Raw genomic sequence first — 24,963 nt, forward strand, 5'->3', positions numbered from 1 at the left:
CAGAGAAAACACTACTTTTTTTTCTGATATCCCAGTTTTTTTCCTAGTTCTTTCAAGGTGTTTTTCAAAGTGTGCAACAGGAATTGAAATACTGAATACGCCTGACCAACAATGACACCTGGTAAAAGAACCATTGTCTTTTATGACTCTTGGCTCCCAATTGTTATTCGTGGGCATAGCTATTTGCATACTTTCTGGTAGTACAAACAGGCATTTTTGCAGCCAGACTTGGATGACGCAAGGCTCACCCGTGGAGTCACAGACAGCAGTGTAATCCTTTGAGTCTCAACTTCAATTCTCAAATGGTGAATATCTCATAAATGGAGCTAATGTTCCCACCCTTGAACCAAAGGCTATAGTTTGAAGTATAGTGTAAACAAAAGCATATCAAGTATTTCAACAGTAATCCAGGATTGAAATATGAAGTGCAATTTAAAGAAAAAGTTCAAGATTTGAGAACAGATCATCAGTCAGAATAGAATCTACAACGGTTTAATACTTATATCATGATTCAATTTTGTTTCACTATCACAAAGGTGAAATCCAGACAGTTTTGTGGGTAAAGTTCATGGAAGCCATACATTGAAAGTAAAAAACTTCCACTTTCACACATGACGCTGCCAACTATGACCCCATGTACCCGGATGTAAGACCAAGGAGGTTAAAGAAAGAGTGATTCTTTAACCTCCTTGGTAAGACAAATTCAAGCTGCTTTTGTGTTGACATGATGACAATTATTCGCAAATCTGAATATTAGTAGGGTTCAAGCGCTGCCAAACTGACCATGTGCACACCAACAGCTCTGAGCACAAATTATAGAAAAAGCGGGACTCTTTGTCTTTCTTTGCCTCCAAAAAAAGAAGTTACCTGACAGTAGTTGTTGATTATTCAATCTCTTGAAATCACAGAACCCAGAAACTGTAGAAAAGGGCTTTTCGTCTCCCTGTTTCCAAAAAAGAAGTCAACACTAGTATTAATTAGAGTAGAGTATTGTTTATCTGTTCATTGTCACTTGTATATACATATATCCTAATAGTATGTTTATACCATGTACTTGCAATTAGCCCTCAGGCATGAACTTGCAAATAAACTTCTATTATTTGGGAGCACTCTCTCAGGTACATGTACCTTATATGTCAATTGTTAAGAAAAAGACTGGAAGATGTATATATCCAGACATTTTTTTCATACACTGTCTAAAGATAATGGTAAGTTAAGATTTTCCAACAAACTAAAGAAGGGATAGTGGATACTCAATGGAAAATTATATAACGTTACTTGATAAACAGGAGGTAGGATCAGCAATGTGTAAACTCAGAATTAGCACCCACCCCCTTGAAATTGAGAAATGGCAGCAACGTTTAAAGACGAAAACAAAACTATAACCCTAGGCCTGTTAACATCACATAACCCACTCACATTATTAAAAAAAGTGGGACACTTTGTCTTCCACTGCTTCCAGAAAAGAAGTAAAAAAAAAAACCCAAAGCTTAGATAATCATAATGATTGTAGCTCCCAGCAGTTCATTGTTTGCATCCTTGTAGAAAACAAAAGTCCCTTCACACCTTATATTACTACTGATAAGTACTTGATAATTTTAGGAGACAAACTATTCACATCCAAAAAAGTTTGGATTATGTTCAGTTTGTGAGGAAGATACCAGTGCATATCAGATTTGTATTTTTATGGTTACAATAAAGAATGTTTATTTAGGTGTTGTCACAGTGCAACATTTGACTATTGGACAAATTTGGGCTGCTTCAGGATGAGAGAAGTGGTGACCATTCTCAGAATACTAGCGATGACTGTTGCACTCTGGCAACAGTCTGAGGGGTTTGAATTTTGCTTATTATCAACTCAAACCCATTCTAACTGAAAAACCGTCAGTTATGATATGAGCCCGTCGGGTTCGTTTCATGACCGAGGGTTGTATTATTGTTCAATTCACGCCTTTCACACCTCTCCCTTATACCCCTCTGAGAGGTGTGAGGAGACAAATTCTCGGCCCTCGGGACACAAAGAAACCGACGGGTTTCATGATTTTTTAGGCTTTTGTCCGTAGGGTTGGGAGTTTAGACCGACGGCCCGAGTAAGTTTACCCCGTCGGTGTTCCAATTTCTCTCCAACGGGCGGCCCAAGAAGATATCGGGATGCTCTAAAAAGACCGCGGTCTCCTTGCATATTTCATCAATGATATCTTAAGTTGTGAACGTTGTACAATAATAATTTTCATATCATCATACTCAGTATGTCAAGAGCTACAACCTGATATCTCAAAGAAGGTAGAACAGCAATTTTGCTTGAATTTCCAAATGGCTTGTGTCTTTGCAAGAATAAAATGACCAGTGTTTTATCATAATATTACTGCATATTAAGGAACTTACCATCCCTGGTAATTTGAAAGAGAAAACCAAATGTGAAAAGGTAGACATGACAGAGGAAAATGTGGGATTTTATCATTGCAAAACAGATGCAAACCGGCTGTACCATTTGTTACCGGTTACCCTGACATGATTCCATAAAAATATATTGCTTCTGCAGATTGTGCCCTGAGACCATGACAATGAAACCTGTTGTAAAAACAGTGCACTTTAAAAGTGCATGGTAAAATTCATTAAGTGACACCAATATTCCATGAAAAAAGAGCAAGTTTAGTACCAATCTAAAAAATAATAAATCATTTTGTCAGAAGTTTGCAGTACGAAGATTGAGCTAGAGATACTATCAATGCCATGTAATTAAGTTTGCAAGGCTTCAAACCTGCTTTGGACTCTCTTAGGGACATCCCTTGTGACAGTGATTGCCGAAATTTAATGAAATATTTTTCATGGGATTTAAATAATGTTATATTATATAACATCAATAAACATGGTACACAATACAAGTAAAATCATCTGCCATGGAACTGTAATTATGTTGTTTCTGAAACAAGTCCATTTTCACATGTTATAGACCACCACGGCAGCAAGAGACTGGCAAAAACATGACATCAGCCGTCAAGTAATTGGTTTCCAAGATGGCTGCTCATTTGCATGAGGGCCAGACAGTGTAGGCAAGAATATGGTACTAACTGGAACATTTGCCAAGCACAAAAACTATCAAAGCTTCCCACACAAAAGCATTGCAGTTAAGGCCTTTGTCAATTTGATTGAATTTGAACGCTTCATAAACTAGCCAAACACCAGGAAGGATGTCAATTTACCCACGGAATCATCCGAGAAAAATTATGGACAAAAATGGCAATATAATGAGGACCGGTAGACAGTAAAGGTGTACCCTTTAATAACACGCCCATTCAGACAGAAATCACGTTAAATGATATGTAACCTACTTACCGACGGAATCCAAGCTTCCAAATTACGATATGACGGAATGTGTCGCCACAAGACGGGAATACTCCTGTGGATATGAAGGTGGGGCTTGATGGGAACGCTAACTGGAAGATGATGGAGTAGGCTAGCTGTCTACACTCAAAATGTGGGAAGTCTACTGCGCAGTTCTCTCAACGTTGGTCACAACGTTACACTCCAACCAGACATAATCAGTCAAAAGATAAGACTACTTACATTACTTCGTCCCACCAGCAACGTGTAAATCACAGATAAGAGCAATATCGGGAACATAAACAGAAAAGAGAATGCCTTACGCACCGTGCAGTATGTTTCCAATAAAAAGGTGACCTACCGACAGCAGAAGTGGGCCAAAGAGGTTTTCGGGGTTCCCCCACGGCCACAACTCGCAGACGACAAACTCCGTACTCAGACAAGTGGCAGCAATCAGACTGAACTCATTTGTTGACCCCAAAATGCAGCAGTGAAAATCTCTTCCATCGGTAGCTCGCAGAGGGCTTAGCACACCAGCAATTCAATTACATGGAGTAGAGTAGTGTAAGAGAGCACTGTGACAAGCAGCTTGCAGTAGGTGAAGCCAAATGGGGCACTCAGAACATTTTAAACCTCAAAAACTGGGAACTACAAGCTATTATTATTCCAACATATGTGCTGAATATCAGCAAATGCGTTGTAGTTATGTATGTGCAATCAGTAAAATGACCTACATTTGTGCTCCCGAGAAGATGCGCATTGCAAAAACAACCTGTCACGGGACCACATCATTCATACTGTTTGCCACTAGAATATAGAGTAGATGGTTTGATCTAACATCATCATGCAAAGTCATGGAGGGTTAGACAAAATAGAGCTTTCGTGACTTTCGTATCTTATGATTTTACAATACTGGGGAAAAACTATCATAACAATAATTTTGGCAAAAGACTGCAATCCCAATAGGTGATACAAATTTTACTCCATCAAAAACCACTGCAATAATTTCATCTACTGAAAAATATTTTTTCCAAACTGAAACATGAGGAAGGACAACTTGCCAAGCACCATCAATTCAAAACCAGTCAAGCACACCAGGTCAAGGCATATGGACTTGTCTAAAAATCAATGATCTTAGTCTTAGACTTGATTTATTGTCATTAAAAGTAAAACTACTTTATCTACATTCAAGTAAAACCTAAGACATCAGGGAATTCGAAAATGTAAGGATAACAAATTCCATAAAACAGCTCTTGCAGAAACCAAACTTTCAGGTGAGCCAAATGTACAAATCCATTTTTCCCCCTCTCTATCAAAATGCATGTCTCCTCTGCAGTATAATGTGTAAATCTACCATCTTTTATAGCTATTCACAACTCACCCACCTATAAAAGAGCAAGTCACCCCATACAAATCCCATCAATATTTGCAAGTCTGATCACCCTCAGCTGAACGCCCCGAGTTACTCAAGGGTAACATATAACCGAAGGTGTCAATAGCAAGCGGCTATGGCAATTCCGTATTGTTGAGTCCTACGTTATCTGACGGAGAGTTGGCTAAAATATGGCGCTCTTGAGTAATGACGGTATTTGTTACGTTCCCCGTGGCTTCCTGTAGGGTCTGCGAGTCGCAGAACCTTCCAGAACGTAACGGTCTATGAATAACAATGATCTTGGCCTGGAACGGATGGATTCCTACAGTCTGGCCATCTGGCTGACACAGTAAAAATGATTGGGGGATATATTCATCTGCACATGGAAGTGAGCTGAACCAAAGCATTAAAATGAGGCATAGGATAAAAAATATTGTGTTTCCTGTTTCAGTCCTGAAAAAAATTAGGACTGGTAGGTATGGATTATCTTTTTTTTTCTTGTACTTTTTTTAGGTTGTCCCAAACTCTAGTGTGACATATTTTAACATGCAGTTGAACAAAGTAAACTGAAATGCATGAAGACACTTGTCTTTCAAAGTCAAACTTTAATGTTGTGCATAATGGACACATATATCCTTCATTAGATATGACAAGCAGTGTTTTTACTTCAATAGGAAGCAGGCTGAATGAAAATTCTGGAAACTTTGTGATACCACTTTCCACCCAAAAACAAGCAGGTCGCCAGGTTTTTCTAGGGTAGGTAAGGAGACAGGAAACAACATTTCTTTACTAGGCCTGATATAGAACTTTTATAGAGAAGAGAGTTTGGCGTTTTCATACTGTACATAATTGTCAAGTTTTCTTTTATACTATTATAGCATTATTGGAATATTGGGCACTAAAACCATTGCAACAAACGAAATAGTGACACCATTTAAGTTTATCTATATTGGTAGGTAACATGCAATATAGTGGTTGAATGTTGGGTTTCCCATTAATTTGGAAGTATTGCAATATTTCTGATAGAACATGAATAATACATTTAATGCTCTCGAACATTCAGTTGGATGTAACGTTAATGTTCAGAAAGAAGGAGAAGAACAATATGTGGTCCAATACATTCATGCGTTTTATGTGTCTATGACTGTCTCACACTGAGATTGCCTCGTGGCACAATTGGAGCAAACACCATGATACCCAATAATCGTTGTCCAAGAACTAATTTCAAGCAACATTCAATAGTGCCAACCATAAGCAATAAAAGCAAGCCCCTTAAGTATAGTTTAAGTTAAGATTAAAGAAAACTAAATTACATAGTCTAAATTCTCATAATGGCCACACTGTCTGAGCTGCTTGTTTGAATAATGATATTTGGCTACTTCAAGACTACGAACTTGAGTCAAGTCAGTTTTGAGAGTTGGCTGCTTTAGAAATTTCATTTAGCCAAAGATAATCAATTTTTTTTATAAAAGAAGGAAATGTTCCCAAGAATACAAGCAATGTCAAAAGCCACATGGAAGCAATTAAACAATGTTAACAAATTTACTACTGGTATACTTAGAACTCTGTTCAAGATCTTCAAGCCAGTTATCAGTCTAGTAAAAGAGAGGGCTGGTATGTAGAGAACTAGGGAAAACCCTTAGGAGGCCCTACAAAACAATTTTCTGAGGAAATGTCGCATGATGTGCTAGTTTAGATCTATGACCGACTTATAATGGGATCATTTTGCGATAGAAATCTGGAAACTGTGCGAGACAGTTGACCTTAAACAGGTGCCTTGTTGAACCGAGGGTGGCTAGGTTCAAGTCAAATTCCTGCCCTCAATCGTTGGAAAGATTGTAACCATAACCCACATGCGTCATACATATCAATGTTCACTTTTCCTTCACTTCATAGTCCTCTTTGAATTCCAATATGGAAGGATAGGTTCATAATTATCTTTGAATTCCAATATGGAAGGATACAATCCTTGCCTATAATGACAACAAGCAAGAATATCAATACATTTTTAAGTAGTCTGTGATATTTCTTTTATGCTTCATGAGTTGAACATCAGATATTTGTCCATAACCAATTTTTTAATGAATACTGATCATCATATAATGCTAGTACACCTTTAAATTTGTCAGTGAGGTTATAACCTATATTCGTTGTTTTCAGAATGATAATTTGGGATATCTACTCAACGGATGTTGGTTTTAAGTTGCAATATCTGCAGTTTAAAACAACTTGTCTGTCTGTGGGTTTGACATCCCTAAATACTTTTTTAAAAAGAATGGATAAAGGTTCCCATTTGGATAAATGTTAACTAGTGCTAACAAATACGCATTAATATTTCATTATGCCAGGACTGTTTTGCCAGCAATACCTAATGTATTGTACTTAGTATTCTGTTGGCTCCACTGTCATTTGTCTGTCATACAATGTAACTCAGGACACTTCATGGACTATTTGGTTGGAGAGAAGCCAAATGTAAGGCTCCAGGACTGTAATGGGGAAATCTGACCCATAACAAAATATGACATGTGGATTGCCCATAATGTCTGGGAAAACCTCTTAAGAAGTGGACCTTAGTCTTACCAGATGTTCGTCTTTCTTTTGTCATATTACAACTAAAGATGGCAGCTATTGAATTTTAATAATGCTACTATGACATAATATTACAATAGGTTGAAATACATCCATACCTATCTTTGAATTATGGTTAAATCATTTAAATTATTTTTTTTTCTTCTAAACATAATGCATCTCATGTAAACCTACCACCATATCCAGCAGCTGCAAAAATCCTCAGATGGAAACCAAAATAGATTCAATTCTGCTAGTGGACTATAAAGCCATAAAGAGAAGAGGGTGAGTTACTATAATGTCTGACTAAGGCTCCCCCATTGCAAAATCTGCAGTATTTTTATCAGCAAATGATACCCACAGCCAAAAAAATTCCATACGAAGTTCTATGCATGTCTACTTTATGTCCACTTACTTTGAACATTGTGACTGACATATAGAGTAAGAACTAGTGGCATATGAAACCAGTTAATGCTTCCTAAATAACAGTCACGGCACGAAAAACGGTATTTAAGGATGCTGAAACCATGCGTAATGTTGACGTATTTTCCTCCTTTACGGCTCTATACACCACTTATACGAGTACGTAAATATTGCCTTTAAGTGGTCTTTCTGTAGGTCCGTGTTAGTCCTTATTTTCCGGTTTTCCCGTTGTCTTTCAGCAGCTTAAAGATGTCGTAAATGATTTTTAAAACCCCCTTAAAACTTGTTTAAAGTTCACGTTTATTTGATCTAAAGCCTCTTTACGTCTCATATACAATTGCATTAAGCGGATTATAACGTGTGTTTTAGTGCCTTTTCAGCAGCTTAAAGTTGTCATAAATACTTATTAAAACGCCCTTAAGACATGTTTAAACTTCACGTTTATTTGATCTTAAGCCTCTTTACGTCTCATATACGTGTGCATTTAGAGGATTATAACGTGTGTTTAGGTGCCTTTTCAGCAGTTTAAAGTTGCCATAAATATCTATTAAAATGCCCTTAAGACATGTTTAAAATTCACGTATATTTGATCTAAAGCCTATTTACGTCTAATATACGTGTGCATTAAGTGGATGATAACGTGTGTTTAGGTGCCTTTTCAGCAGCTTAAATTTGCCATAAATACTTATTAAAACGCCCTTAAGACATGTTTAAACTTCACGTTTATTTGATCTAAAGCCTATTTACGTCTCATATACGTGTGCATTAAGAGGATTATAACGTGTTTAGGTGCCTTTTCAGTAGCTTAAATTCGCCATAAATATCTATTAAAACGCCCTTAAGACATGTTTAAACTTCGCGTTTATTTGATCTAAAGCCTATTTACGTCTCATATACGTGTGCATTAAGAGGATTATAACGTGTTTAGGTGCCTTTTCAGTAGCTTAAATTCGCCATAAATATCTATTAAAACGCCCTTAAGACATGTTTAAACTTCACGTTTATTTGATCTAAAGCCTATTTACGTCTCATATACGTGTGAATTAAGAGGATTTAATGTGTCTATGTTTTTCTTTTTAGCAGCTTAAAGTTGTCATAAATACGTACTAAAACACCCTTAAGACATGTTTAAAGTTCCCTCTGTACGTCTCATATACGTGTGCATTAAGTTGATTATAAGGTGTGGATAAGTGCCATTTTAGGAAAATAATCATTAGCACATTTCAAAGCAAGAAAATACAATGGATGAAACTTTGAAATTTTATTGAATTACGAGAAAATATTACATGGAAAAGTAAAAAAAAACCTACAGCCTACTAGGTATTTGTGGCCTTTCATTCTGATGTAGTCGGCAGTTGAAACAATCACAACGGTTGCGCAATTCCGTGCAGCAGTCCACAGTCCCATTTCCAGTGTCGGGTGAAGCGTCTCGGCGTAAGTTAAAAAGAGCACACACGTAACTACAGTTCCATCTGGTCACCACAGGAATAAGAATCCGGTAAGATCTAGAGTAGTGGCCGATATGACTCGTGCTGTTGGATGGTCCTGGATTCTGTGAAAGCGAAACATGTTCAGCTTGCAGTGTCGGCTTCTATTAATCCGGATGGTACAAGGGCCGTGATTTCCATTATTCTGTGTCGATTTCCAACAACAACAGCTTTTACAGAATGATAGCCACCTCGTATCTTTGAGTCAAATTCCGTCACCGGGGGTCCTAGGCGGTAAAAGCGGTGTCGCGGCCACAACTTGAAGGCTAGAACAGGCCCAAACTTTCTTCAATACTTCTCTTCAAAAATGAACGCCTGGAAAATAACCGCTCCTTGTCGTACGTATGGACGGTAAATTTGAACCCCCCACTCTTTTCTGCCATTGGATACATCCTATCACATGACACAGCTGTGCCACAGACGGACCAAGGAAGTTCAACCTCCTTGGACGGACGGAGGTGTGCGCCCCATGGCGAGTACGAAATAACGCTGAATAAATTTACATCTTGCCTGCCCACGCAAATCACCATAATCAACCCAAACAAACACGAGCAACACGAGAAGACACCGCCTGTGTGCACAAACTGTTCTTTCTCGACGCTTGCTTGTAGATAAAGAAATAAACATATTTCGTACATTTACCTGTAGTAAGAACTGCTTGCCGTTTTATAGAGAAAACACATCTCACTGCACAAAACGCTATACCTACTACATCCTTATTCTTCAAGCAGAGGTTGAGTCGCGGAGATATTCATAGCAGTAGTCGGGATTTCTACCGTCTCTTAGCTCGAGTGTCAACTTGCCACAAAGAAAACAGGCGGCCTCACCCTGGAATTTCAGAACATATATGCGGTATAAAATAAAAAGGAAAGGGTCTCCTCCTGTTCGCAGAAACTGCGCTTCAAACATGCCGTATGTTCAGCAGAAAAAGGCAACGTTTCAAAAAATCTTTGAGACGGTATTAGCTAATAGATAAAACGGGGGTAGTGCCCCCAAGTTTGCTTAAGCTACGCGGATTCAAAGATTAAACATGTCGTATGTTCAACAGAAATACGCAACATTTCATATACGTCTTGGCAACATATAAGGTAAACGGGGGAGGTCTCCCCTAGTTCGCTTAAACTGCGCGGATTCAAAGATTAAGCATGTCGTATGTTCAACAGAAATACGCAACATTTCATATACGTCTTGGCAACATATAAGCTAAACAAGGGAGGTCTCCCCTAGTTCGCTTAAACTGCGCGATTCAAAGATTAAACATGTCGTATGTTTTAGAGAAATACGCAACATTTCATATACGTTTTGGCAACATATAAGCTAAACGGGGGAGGTCTCCCCTAGTTCGCTTAAACTGCGCGATTCAAAGATTAAACATGTCGTATGTTTTAGAGAAATACGCAACATTTCATATACGTTTTGGCAACATATAAGCTAAACGGGGGAGGTCTCCCCTAGTTCGCTTAAACTGCGCGGATTCAAAGATTAAACATGTCGTATGTTCAACAGAAATACGCAACATTTCCTATACGTCTTGACAACATTTAAGCTAAACGGGGGAGGTCTCCCCTAGTTCGCTTAAACTGCGCGATTCAAAGATTAAACATGTCGTATGTTTTAGAGAAATACGCAACATTTCATATACGTTTTGGCAACATATAAGCTAAACGGGGGAGGTCTCCCCTAGTTCGCTTAAACTGCGCGGATTCAAAGATTAAACATGTCGTATGTTCAACAGAAATACGCAACATTTCCTATACGTCTTGACAACATTTAAGCTAAACGGGGGAGGTCTCCCCTAGTTCGCTTAAACTGCGCGGATTCAAAGATTAAACTTGTTGTATGTTTTACAGAAATACGCAACATTTCATATACGTCTTGACAATATATAATCTAAACGGGGGAGGTCTCCCCTAGTTCGCTTAAACTGCGCGGATTCAAAGAGTAAACTTGTTGTATGTTTTAGAAATACACAACATTTCATATACGTCTTGACAACATTTAAGCTAAACGGGGGTGGTCTCCCGAAGTTCGCTTAAACTGCGAGGATTCAAAGATTAAACTTGTTGTATGTTTTACAGAAATACGCAACATTTCATATACGTTTTGGCAGCATATAAGCTAAACGGGGGAGGTCTCCCCTAGTTCGCTTAAACTGCGCGGATTCAAAGATTAAACATGTCGTATGTTCAAAACAAATACGCAACATTTCATATACAAATACGCAACATTTCATATACGTTTTGGCAACATATAAGCTAAACGGAGGAGGTCTCCCCTAGTTCGCTTAAACTGCGCGGATTCAAAGAATAAACATGTCGTATGTTCAAATGAAATACGCAACATTTCATATACGTCTTGGCAAATATATTAACGGGGGAGGTCTTCCCTTCTTTGCGTAAATGACGGTTCGAAATCCTTCGGTCAATATTGACCATGGTATACGCAACATTTTATATAACGTAAAATAGCGCATATAAGCTAACCGTGAGAGGTTCTCCCCTGTTCGAATTAAACCTTGCGCACAGAAAGTTTGAATACGTCAAATGTTTTCGGAATAGCTAAAAAACACAGAAGATTATTGTATTTGACTTTGTATTGTATTGTATTTGTATTTGCTGAGGTATAAACATAACATTTTGTACCAGAAAGCGCAATAATTTTCAGTTTTGACTGTAAATCTTGCCACTGTTATAAAACAGATGACGCAATGTTTTATCTAACACCAGACAAAGGCTTATTACATTTGACATAGCCGGTTAACATGTATTTTGTGACAGATCTAGAGAAACGGTATTTGTCCGTTTTGACAGAAAATATTTTTGAGACATTTAAGTTGACTTTTCGGCATACTAAAATACATGTAAAATTCACATAAAGAAACACAACAGATTAAGTTAGATTTACAAACGCTGAAATCTTCCGTAAATACCAAATGTATGTTTCCGATGCCTTTGATAGATCTTAAAATCTGCTGAAATATTTCTCCGCCTTTAAGGGCTTTATACGTATCTCTAAAACTTTGCTTAAAAAGTTGTTTTCGTGCTGTGAGTATATCACATTGAAAGTGAATGTTGCACAGAAACTATCAACAGAATGATGTAAATCCTTATTCAAGAATTTTGGGTACACTACAGAGGTGCACGAGGGATGTACATGTAGAAATTCTTACTTGCAGGTTATTTACTGACAAATATTGATATAATCTTAACAATAAAATTTGACTAATGAATATCTCTCTTAAGATGATGTCAGTAAAATAAGAGCTGTTAGGTTAGAATCTAAATAAAGATAAAGTATATAGCCTGGTCAAGAAAAGCAAATGATCACCCAATCTTTTAGTATTGATTCTCGTGATCTAGGCTTTTCACAGGGGTCTCAGGAAGGTGTTGAAGGAATCAGGTAAGTGTAATAGATGATCACTCATGCACTAGCTCAGTGCAATGCTACTAGCCAGAAGGGCAGTCTGTCCAAAGGTTCTCTTCTTCTGGTAGTCATCAGTAAGTCTGGTCACATGATGTTGATATATTTGCCAATCCAGCTAGTGCAATGCAAGTTGCCAGTAACTTGATACATCCCCCCCAACAAAAATAAAACGTTTACCCCTCTTTTTCAAGCTAAGGCACGTATGACGTTTGAAAAAGAAGTCTTTGAAATGGATGCATTGATCCTAGCTAAAAGGCAATGTCTTGAAACGTCTAGGAAACAGATCTCCCAAATGAATGTCTTGCCTCTATTCTACATGTATAAGTTGATGGAGTCAACTGAAAGAAAGGCAAAATTTGATCATATACCATACTTTGTAAAATAAACCTTTTAAAAGGTACTATCACATATCTAAGTTTAAGGTCCATATTTTAAAGATAAGCTTACAAATTTAATAGATTTCCAGTGTTTTAAATGCCTCAATGAATAAATAACATATTTTCAGCACCAAGGGCAGGACCAGTGTTAAGAATAGGACTGTAACATATGGGAGCATTTCTGGTTGTACCCGGGGCATTTTTGCTTCCTTTTATGTTTATCGCCAGGGAAATTAAAGGTTTAGTGCCCTCAACACATAACAAATGTATTAATTTGTACCTTCAAGCGATCATCCTACTTCCCCACTGCTCGTGAAATACACGGGACAGCAAATTCTATAACCCAAATGCATCGGGCGCATTACCATCTATAATCTGACGGAATGGTGTTTTATTCTGCACCAGACGGGCTTTTTCCCATAAGTACACTAGAAGGGTACAGACAACGACCTCTGGAGGTCACGGCATGACTTCATGGAAATTTTTCAATCAGTCATTTGAGGTGCATGGGGAGGAATCAAAATGGCTGCCACATGTAGGGTAGAATAGTCAATAGAATAGAAGCTTTGCAGAGCCGTAAATCAAGGAAATGCCCTTGCAGATCAAAATGGTTGTGATGGAAATGGAACAGAGTAAAATACGGTTTATAATGTGTAGTTCCACTGCACAATTTTGAAAGTATGAAGCACTTCTATATATGTTTGCTAGTATCACTGATAATCTAGAAAACACACTTCGTTAATTTTGCATAACGAGATAATTTGAATCACACTTGGTGGGGCATAAATGTCAAAGATCACCTCTGCAGTCGATAGGTTTTGAGAAACTATGTTTGACTAAGGCATGACGCCAATATAGATATTGTTCACGGAACAATTGATGTTGCCACTTCAGTTTATTGCAATTTTCAGTTGCCCTTGCAATTTGAACTCACACTAAGTTGAGCATGTCGTTGAGAATACAGGAGGGAAGCATTTGCAAAACAAGTATACTTTCCAGACCATTTTGTAAGTTTGAAGTGCTACATGTTGTACATTTGCATAGTATGCAAAATGTACATGTATCTCATTTCCATAAACAAAATGTACCTCATGTACATAGTAATGTACAAAATGTAGCGATTAAATATTGTGGACATCCCTGTACAGGGACATCTCAGTTGTTTCCCTTGAAGTGCCAAGTTTCCTTGTTTTAGTAGCAGGATACATTTTTACAAGGAGGGTTTGCTAGCCCTTCCCCTTTAATGTGTGTGAGGCACCTTCTTGAAATTGGACCCCATTTTACATCCTTGCTGAAAAACAGGTACAGCCGCAAGTGAGACACCCTTCCCAGGATTTGAACTGGGGTCTCCTAGTTACCAACTACATGTTATTGAATCCAGGAGCTGCTGCCATTTGAGCTACAGGAACATCCCTTAGAATACAGTCTCAGTGACCTAGCTTTTTTTCCAGCTACTGCACATCCTTACACAATATACAGCAATCATTCGCAGAGGATCAATACAAATTTGTTATGGCTTAAGGTCCCTTTGGTGTTACTGACTGATCGAACTTTCTGATGCCATAATCTTCTCCAATTATGGTATAAGCTCCAGGAATTTCATGGCAATCTGAAAATATCAGTGTCAATGAACCACCTCCAATATTGAACTGCAAGCTGGATTGCAGAACCTAATGCCCTCATGTAAATTTCACTACCAATCTGAGGAAATATATCTTGCTATACCTGTATAACATAGAGTAAAATATACATAAATATACACATACAGATGGACAGCATGGCTGTCTACAGGACTCTTCCATCCATCCCGAATGGAACTTTGCTTGTTGGAATAGAATACTAGTCTGTCTGTCAGAAAAACCTTACCTTGTGACATGAAATTGATGAAAATGTATTTTTCTAAGCTCACATGAAAACTGACAGATTAAATGATGAAAATCAACAAAGTTGGCTACAAAACTAGTGGGAATAAAAAAAGTTAAAGCTGAAGACAGCAATCACACACACACACACACACACACACACACACACACACACAAACACACTTACACACACACACTTACACACACACTCACACACACACACACACACACACTTATTAAGCAGTTCAGTCCTTAAGCTATAATAATGAATGCTTCATTTTAAGGAGACCTGCAAAAATCACATTGCCCACACACCCCTGCACACCATGCTTTTCCTTTGACTGCTTTCACTGGTCTAGAAAACGAAGCATTGAGTCTGCATTACTCTTAACAACTCTTGCGCAAATTATTCTACTCTGGCTAACCCTATGTGTACACATTGAAGCGTAAGACAATTAAAAGCCATAAGGATGCATGCAATCGACCAGGACAATAATGTTGATTAAACCCAATGACAACATGAGCTTTGAGATCCCAACACTATAAGCCTGGCGATAATGAGTAACAGTAAAACACTATCGACCATCCATTCTTCTGTCCTAAAAATCGCTGTAATCTTGACCAAGCAATCCCAAAAGGTCAGAGTCAAGTTCATTGATTCGTGCCGATCCAATTTTCTGCTTGAGGCGAGGAGGGAGAAGACATTAGCTAAGCTGCGACGTTGTTGACATCAGTGAGACCCTATCTCCTGCAGGGAAAGTGCCATTACAGTGAAAGAAGGTCAACTTGTTATAGCTTGGAATGGTTTTCTGCTGTAATTGTACTGAACCAAGAAGTTCAACATGGCTTCAAGCCAGCAACTTACTTTAACACACAATATTCCTCGGCTCATCAGTAATGATAACCATGGCAGGAAGCATGTACAAGTGATTCTAAAAGTATGCGACTTACTTTCCCGCACAGAAATCCTGGGATCATCAGTAATTATCAATATTATAACCATATGGAAGAAGGAATATGTATACTGTATGTACAAGACGTTAGTGACTTCAAAAGTATACAGACATATAATTTTGACAAGTTTGTGTTCATTTCAGTACTTTACATGAAGGCTTGTACAACTGAAAGTCTTACACAGTCACCATTAATACACATGTACCAACATATACATTCATGTCCCCATACCTTTCATATCTTTTTATCAAACATCTACCTCATGAGAGGCAAAATAACAAGATATTTAGAATTGGTAAAAAATGCATGTTTCATGTTTCCTTGACAAGAATCATATATGAAAAATGTAAATCCTAATTGTTAGGAGAGTCAAACTAGAAAAGTCTTGTTAATGTAAAGCTTGACCATAAACATCTTGCTGATTCTTGTCATGATGAAACAACATCTCTGATTCAACTTTGACCCTGCATGATCAAATATATTGATCTACAGTGCAGTTATAGCTGCTTGTTACCTCATGTCAAAGCACACCATGTAGTAGTTGTGCTTTGACATGAGGTTCAGGTTCGCAGGGAATTTAAATAGTTTTATCTTACTAGATTCTAAAGCACTTTAATTACTTTGCCTGAGAAAAGGGATTCCTAAAAACATTGCATTAATTCATCACCTGTTAAATACATCTACAACTATACTATACAACACATATAGAGGAAAGCAAAAAGTCAATAAATATCTCACTTGTCAAAAAATATCTAGATGTTGAAAACCTTTGTTAACGTGGACAAAACCAATTTAGTAAAACTCAATGTAAACCAGCATTGTATGAGTATCATTAAGAAAGACCATACAAGTATGTGTTTAAACATCATACTCATATCCTTTCATATCCGCAACCAATAACTGTTGAGATGAAAGGAGAACAAAAACCATAAAACTCACTGGAATATAACAGACATTTGACCTTGTGGCACAATTTTCAAAGGCTCGCCTTCTAGAACTCACCATTGATGTTGACGTGATTCATAGCGTCGGCCAGGTCAGGTGACCCCATCCCATTGACTCCATTGGTCTGTTGCCCGTCGGGCAGCCCGTTGTCTTTCACTGACGGACCGTTAAACTCGGTCGGCGGCTGCTCAGGCGAGGTGTCGGCCATCTTGGATGTTTTTCACCTGCCAGCCACCAGCTGTATATAAAGAAATTAAAATTAAATACAATTTTTAGATTTACTTGACATGTTCTTCTTCTTCTTCTACCTTTTTTTCATCCTGTCAGACAATCTGACTTGATATGCACAGCCTAATACACTGTATACGCTGTATCTTATGGAAGATGGGAAACACATATTGACCAGCAATCGTTGAGTCTCACTAAGAGCAACACCTTTTGAAATACAATCTGCTTACATAAGAACGGGCCAAATCTTAAATCAATGCCTAGAAATATACTTCTGATGATTTCATGAAACAATGAAGCATAACAATCACATTCACATGGGAACCATATTTTGCCAGCTCATTTGAACTTTGCAACCGATATTGGCCCTTTTAGACATGTATTGGTTAAGAAAAGCTTCCAAAATCCATTCCTTAGGCAATATGCTTTTAAAGGATAAAGCAGTGTTTTACCACTGGGTAAGCCTATGATGAAACCTATATCAATACTTGAAATAGATAAAACATGGGTCAACTTTGTTAAAGGCACTTCTATAAAGCACATTTGATGTCTTTGCAGATATACAAAATTTTAAACATTCCTTCAAAACTTCACATAAAATCGCGTACAACTACTCTCTCTCAGTAAGCAGACACGTACAAGCCATTTTACAATGCTCATGTAAAAAGTTATGCTAATATCACCAGCACACTAAATTGCTTCTGTGCATTAAGCTACATGCTCTTAACATGCCACATACCATCAAATATGAGAAAAATAAGCCTGACACATGTAGGTCTAATCCTGGGAGGGAGGCTGATTGCTGTCCTTACTAATGGTTAGGGTAGAGCCAGCATTTGTCAATTTTAATGTGTATGTGCATGTAGGTCATACCAGATCAATGTAAGTTTCCGTATAACAGATATTCCTTAGTTTAAAGTTGTGATCAGTGAGATGCTTGCCTGCCTATGTGCTTAGGCCAGGGACTGGCCCCTTGCTCCGCACAGTGAGATAGACATGGAACAATTAGGGAAATTTGTTGCACTGCTACTTGGATTCATTTAAATGAGACTTTCACATTTTATATTCAAAAGATAGAATTATACTGTTTACTATACTTAACCTGTCCCTGGTGCTGAAAATGTGTTCCTCTACACAAAAACATGGTATTGGCCAAGACTTCACAGATACAATGTCATATCTTACATGATGAGTTTTTGTTTTTATCATTTACAGTGTTTTACCATATTCTCTATCTGTTCCTAGTGCTGAGAAATTACTGTAGTTAACCATATTGATGTGCTGCAAAAGTGGTCACTCTACACTTGAACATTGTAATGTACCACATTTCACTTGTACAATATCTTATCTGAAATAGTAGCATTCTTTTTTCACTATTTACACTGGTCAATGCTTTTCAGGTCCTGTCCTTAGTGCTGAAAAGGTGGTTCCCTATACATAAAACATGCTATTATGCTTCAGCAAGGCAAGAGAGGGTATATAGAATTTATTGTACTGTACATTTGTATATCTAACTGTCAAAAGTCATGTTTTTCCAACCCGACGCATGATAAAGTTATATCTTAAGTGATAGAATTCTATGTTTATCATGTACAGTAGTCAACCATACTTATGTGCTGAAAAGTGGCCCCCCTACACATGAACTACATTTCACTTACAATATCTTAACTGAAATAATAGCAACAATTCTTTTTTCACTATTTACAGTGGCCAATGTTTTTTAAGTCCTCTCCTTAGTGCTGAAAAGGTGGTTCTCTACACATAAAAGATAATATTATGCTTCAGCAAAACAAGAGAGGGCATACTATGGCATTTCTTCCACTGTAAATTTGTATATCCTACCAGCAAGACTAACTTTTATCCAACCAACCGATACATAGAGATGTCCCTGTAGCTCAACTGGTAGCAGCCTCACAGTTGAGCTCCATATGGATTAATTACTTGGTATAACTGGTAGACATTGGTTCAATCCTGGGAGGGGCTTCACCCATCTTTCAGATGGAACATAAAATTGGGGTCCTGTGTTTTAGGAGGTGTCTTGAGCATGTTTAAGGGGACGGGATAGCAACCCCTCCCTGTAAAAACATATGGCATTACTCGGAACAACAAGGAAACTTGCTGCCCTACAAATGTATGTACCACTCTTCAATACAATACAATATCTTCTGAATGGATGAAGGAACTAGTCCATCTGATGTTTGTTTAAAAAAAAAAAACTTCAATTCCCCACAGCTTCTCCCTACCTGTGTGACCCATTTCACTTCGGTCAATACATTGAGAAGTCCATAGCACCTAGAGCCCGCAACACATGGACTGCTATTGATTACACAAAATGGGCCCCGTCTTGGTTTCACCATTTGGCCTGCATGGTCTATGGTATATTTGGTAATTCAATCCATGCCATTTGTCTCGTTAATGCAGTAGTGATTTTCTATTTCTGAACGCATTACTGGCCTTCTGTTGGGACTGAACGTAAGATATAAAACAACCATATTCTAGATAGAGAAAGCCATATCCGAGACTATAAAAAGGGATATTCTAAACTGTACTAAACCATATTCTGAACGGAACAAAACCATTTTCTAAAATGCAAAAAACCATATTCTAAATTCTAAAATGTTCATTTAGAATTGAAGGTATACTGTATTCCAAACTGCGCACAAGATCCTCAACCTTCCATATGGGTACTTACCATAGTTTAGAGTCACTCCAAGGACTTTTTGGCAGACTTTCCATTAACTTCCACTCAGCATTTCAAAGTTAATGAGTTAACTGGTTCTGTCCTTCATGGAAGATTATTTACCTACATTGTTGTACCTTCCAAATCATCAAAATTCATGTAATGGAATCGTTATTGTTATTGGGTGGGCTAACTACTCTCTCTTTGCAGCCAGGGGCTGACATGTGAGGAGTCTACAATAGGCGGGGATAAATCGCAAAGGTCTGGAGCGGCTACCATTTGTCGCTAACTCAGGTGACCTCAATACGATTGCAATGAGGGTCTGGAACAGCTGCCATTCCATGCTAACTCAGGTGACCTCATTGCGACAGCAATGGTCCCATGTGTAGCCAAAGGAATGTAGGTTTTGAACCACTCACACCTGCAGGAAGGACCCCTACTCTTTTGAAATAACACTTATACAGACACACTGCTCCAGCTTGTCTTAATCATATGCATGACAATCTCCACAGATAATGCAGTTTGTGAATTCATATGCAACGAATATTCCACATGCCATTTTCTATCCATCTTCCTTACAGACAGTGGTAAAGTAAAATGCATACATGAATCAATTAGTGATCACCACGCCTGAGACTTATTTGATTACCAGCCATGCTAGCTATGGTTGGAATACAAAATGCTCCATCAATGACATTTTCCGTACCCTATGGAATGGATGACGGGGGAAAATGGAATTTGTTTCCAACATCCTCCAGTGAAATCTAATAAGAAGATCCGGTTAAAGGTTAAAAGTATACTTCATAAGATTACGCCCATTTGGTATTTTTAGCTATAGGCTCCTTGCAGGCTGTGAGATTAAGGAAGCTGTATGTATGTCAAGCTTTGATATAGGATACATCTGTTCTAGCCTGATTAAATCTTGCTTATAGCAGCCCGCCCAAAATCCGCAGGCCTCCTCTGCGGGGAGGGGCCAGTTACAGCCCCGGATAGCAGAGTTTGTGTTACACAAACTACATCTGTTCCAAAGTAATGTTGGTATAGAAGAATATACTATGCAAGTATTAAGTAACTATACAATTTTCTCAATGTTTTTCAATCCTAACACAGCACCACACCTTTAATATTTTCTAATGTGACAAAGTAAAAAACTGCTATGATACATGTGTCTTAATAGTTTTTAGCAACAATAGCATAAGGGCACAAGACAGATAGCTGAATATATCATCTTGTATCAACTCTCATAATTTCACCAGATACCATAATACATGCATATTATAAGAAAAAATACATGATAAAGCATATGGACGTACCATCAATCCTGAGGTTCAGATATTCACTATTTGTGTTATAAGATTATCTTGAGAAGGTCTTTAAAACACTGGTTTTCAAACTGTGGTGGTATCATGGAACCTAGTTGAATTATGAGAGTTGATATAAATCAAAGAAAGTATAAGAGATTAATTAATTTTTGACCGCAGTTACCGGTATGCATGAACAAGTAATGCCAACATCCCCTCCCCACCAAATTAAGAAAACAAAAGGCTTTCCTAACACACGATATTGCACAGCTTGTCAGAATGGATGGGCTGCCTGTTCACTAACGAATCCAACTCGATCATCATGCCAAATTCACCTGTATTGATCAGAGATCCCTGAAGAGGTTTGAGTGTGTGTTTTACATATTTCAATCCTTCCATGTGCCTACGCTGTTGCAGATCAATGTCACAAAGCCCAAATCGGTAACGGCAAACAGAATTGCTTTTGCATACAGATAAAGGTTAACGCTAGATATGCACCAGAGCCTTCTTGAAATGTTTTGTAAATATTTCATCATCCATATGGCAGTTACCAGATGTAGACTCATATTTGTCAGTTCGTCTAACTCATCATAGACTGACCATAATTTTGGCTGCCTATGAAAATCATGTCTGCTATTCAATATACCTAGATAAAATGGCAATGTTTTTGACAATTTTCATTGTCAATCAAACAAGTATCAAATATTTCATAAACATCTCTATGGTAACTGAGAATAATATCCTTACATTGCTTATTATTAAGAAAGCATTACTATAAAAAGGGAAAAAAATGCATAGAACATATAGTGACATAACGTACAAAAATGAACCTATAGTATAATGTAAAATGAAACCATTGTTAACAGGATTGGCTAATTGAAGGTTAAAACTTGTGGTAACAGTTAATAATGCACTTTCATCTTCAGAAAGGCATGTCATATGATAGCCTAGTAGTTATGGTAACCTCATCTATTATACATGGCAGTCAGAAAGGTTCATTTCAGGGGTCCCAAACGTCAACTCATTTGTTGCCAGGAAAACGTTAGTCTATAATATCATTATGATTTCATAATGTTATTTCAACATTTCTTGGAAAAAATACAGAAAACATGTAACTAATTAAGTAAGAGTGATATACAGCCTGTGGGAATTTCCAAAGCACACAAAGTCTAATTTCTGTTGGATTTTCATATTTAGGGATTATAATTTTGTTCTGTAACAAATGATGAACACTATTTTAGACCGTAAAGATATTAAAATTTTCACATACATGTAACACATATGATGAATGATAGATTTTTTACTTTTTCATCCATGACTTTGATATGAAATTATCACAACAAACATCACCTTTGCACAGATGTAATATGATACTCCCACCCCATGGTAAACTCATCAATTATGCAACACCATATTAGGAGATCCTCTTTCAGGTCTAAAGATGAAAATGATCAGATTTGACTGTCTAGACACAATCAGATTGAAAGCAAAATGCATTAAGATGAAGAACAATATGACAGTGATAACGAATGGCAGAAAAACAATGTGATCAAGCAAATAAACTTATGAGCTATGACCATAAAATTGGATGAAGTGTTGTACATCTTCAAATGGGTTATTGACTGTTGAAATTGCAATTGTTCAACAAATAAATCTCCACAAATGTTGATAAAATACAACCCTGGAGAACATACGTCACTGGAGCTTCTACCTCACGTTGTGTAAAACCTTTCAGTTTCTTGCCATCAAGATTTACATTATTGATATGATTATTCTTACCAAGTCGTTTGACTCTTAATTATTGCGATTCATCAGTGAACCATTGCTATTCACTAAACTACATTGTATGAAGATGTATGAAAACTTTTAAACAAAAGCCTGTCATAAAAGAATTGAAATATACAACAAGAAGTATAACGTTGACACTTCTGTAGTTAACATCATGTCATAAAATGGGAAATAATGCCTCATAACACTGCTATATCAGAGTCAGAAGGGGAGCGGATGTCAGCCTGCACTGTTAGAAATGAATTTTTCATGACCCCATTACGAAGTTCTTTCTGAACTCATCATGTGGGTAGGGTTTTTATGGATCTGATCCTGTGGCGTCATGTCTGATTGCATACTGCCTCCTGTACCATTCCACGAATCCTCAGTAAGTAGTAAGTTTTAGGCTAAGGAAAAAGCTTTTAGGATAGAATCTGTGCTGCGTAATACAGACGTACATAAAACAGGTAGAACAATATGGTAACAGTCACGCAGCTGGACATGAAAAACGGCAGTGTTTTTGCCTTTTTGCTCGCTTTGGCCTGTATGTGGCCCTGTATCAAATCATAAATATAGTACTTTATGGGAAGGAATTTCCACTGAGAGTTGCAATATATTTTTGGCAAACTCTACAGTAACTGGTAACTGAAATATCAATAATCCTACAATTTTCAAATCAAAAACACTTCATTTCTGTTCACCTCACCTCACCTGATCTCACCTCACCTCACCTCACCTGTCAAGACACACACATGTAACTTGACAAAAACTACCAGTACACAGTACATGTTGCTGCACCTGCTTGTGGAAAATTATCATTATGCCCTACATGAATGAAAGATAGTCCATTGCAAAGTTGAAAAAGCAACAGAATCTGCTTTTAAAAAAAAGACATTATGATAACAATATATCATGCATATTACTAGTATGTAAATAAATGTTAGTCAACTTAGTGTTGCAAAATGTATAAAAATAAGTTATGTCGATGAAGGTTAGACATCCAGGTACTAAGATACACCAAAAAGCAGTCACTCAAGCAACTGGCCATGGATAAGAATGATTTTGGAAACAGTCATACAGTATGTTTCAAACAACATCTATTGTTTTTCATTTTGGCATATAGAAATGAGTATTTCCCACCATATCTTTCTCTCTCTCTGCCTCTGGAGCGGAAGTTGGAGGATTTACAGGGAAGGTGTATAAACCAACATATAAACTGCATCAGTTATAGTAAATCTTACACACCATATGGCAGGATTGATTTTGCTAACCAAAGATAAGATTGAAAATGCTTATCAATACCCTCCAGACACCGTGGAATACAATAAAGGTGCGAGATAGCGTCTTAATAAATGTCAGCGTAGGATAGAGCTTCACATGATGCTCAAGTGACTTCCAGTTTCATCATGAAAATGAATCGTTACTGCACCATTTGGGTAGAAAGGCTGGCATATAATTCATGACAATACCATCAGCATGGTACACATGCAGCTGTTGCCATATTTATTAAACAGAATTAAACATCTGAAAGGATTAGCTAGCTTCAGTATACTTTAATGGGGGATACGTTTAGTCTTACTAGTATCTTAGATGTGCTTGAAACAATTACATGATGGACAAAATGTATACATATTTGAATTGTATTCGAGAAAAAAATGTCTAATGGGAGATACGTTTAGTCTTACTAGTATTTTAGATCTGCTCAAAACAATTAACATGATGGACAAAATGTATATTTGGAACTTTTATCTTATTTGTATTCAAGAATAAATGTAACTCTGTTCACATTTTTTTTTACAAAAATTGATGCAAAAATGCACTGCTAATATTTGAACCAGACAAGAACGTTATCTCACATATATGAGAATTGATAACGTTCACTCACGTTATCTCACATATGGGAAGTAATTTTCTACACCATAAAAGACTGGAAGAAAAATCCCCACCTGAGACACAAGAAAATCCCTGAAAGTTGCCTGCTTATCTTGACGACACCCCGAAGCCGCGACTGCTGTCAATATCGCAACAACGAGAAAATAACTCAGATGGAGGTGTGCGTATGACATCAGGCAGGTGACATCACCCTTACTTCGACCTCAGCGCCGGGAAATCCGTACGAACCCCGAGGGAACATGATCTATTTCACCTGTGAATTGCGTCTCAATAAAACATGACCATTTATGGCTTTCTCGGCACAGGTTCAGAGGCAAGAGGTAGATCCTCTGAACCACCTGCGATCAATGCTGTCTTAA

At 37.6% G+C, this 24,963-nt stretch overlaps 1 protein-coding gene across 34 annotated transcripts in view; it reads right to left on the bottom strand.

Annotated features, from left to right (window-relative positions):
• The window catches only part of LOC118403268 (microtubule-associated protein 2-like), a 93,619-nt gene that overhangs the window by 52,496 nt on the left and 16,160 nt on the right, over positions 1 to 24,963 (bottom strand). For 33 of the 34 annotated variants that reach the window (XR_004829631.1, XM_035801880.1, XM_035801913.1 and 30 more), the window contains exon 2: positions 16,793 to 16,973. Coding sequence is in view for 33 of the 34 variants with exons in the window: in XM_035801880.1 (XP_035657773.1) it covers positions 16,793 to 16,943 (151 nt within the window). In the remaining variant the exon portion in view is untranslated. Of the gene's footprint in view, positions 1 to 16,792; positions 16,974 to 24,657; positions 24,763 to 24,963 lie in introns of those variants that run through there. The other variant, XM_035801879.1, reaches the window with a different exon arrangement.

Source organism: Branchiostoma floridae, chromosome 16 (assembly GCF_000003815.2).
Source record: "Branchiostoma floridae strain S238N-H82 chromosome 16, Bfl_VNyyK, whole genome shotgun sequence".
In the NCBI taxonomy this organism is placed as follows: Eukaryota; Metazoa; Chordata; class Leptocardii; order Amphioxiformes; family Branchiostomatidae; genus Branchiostoma; species Branchiostoma floridae.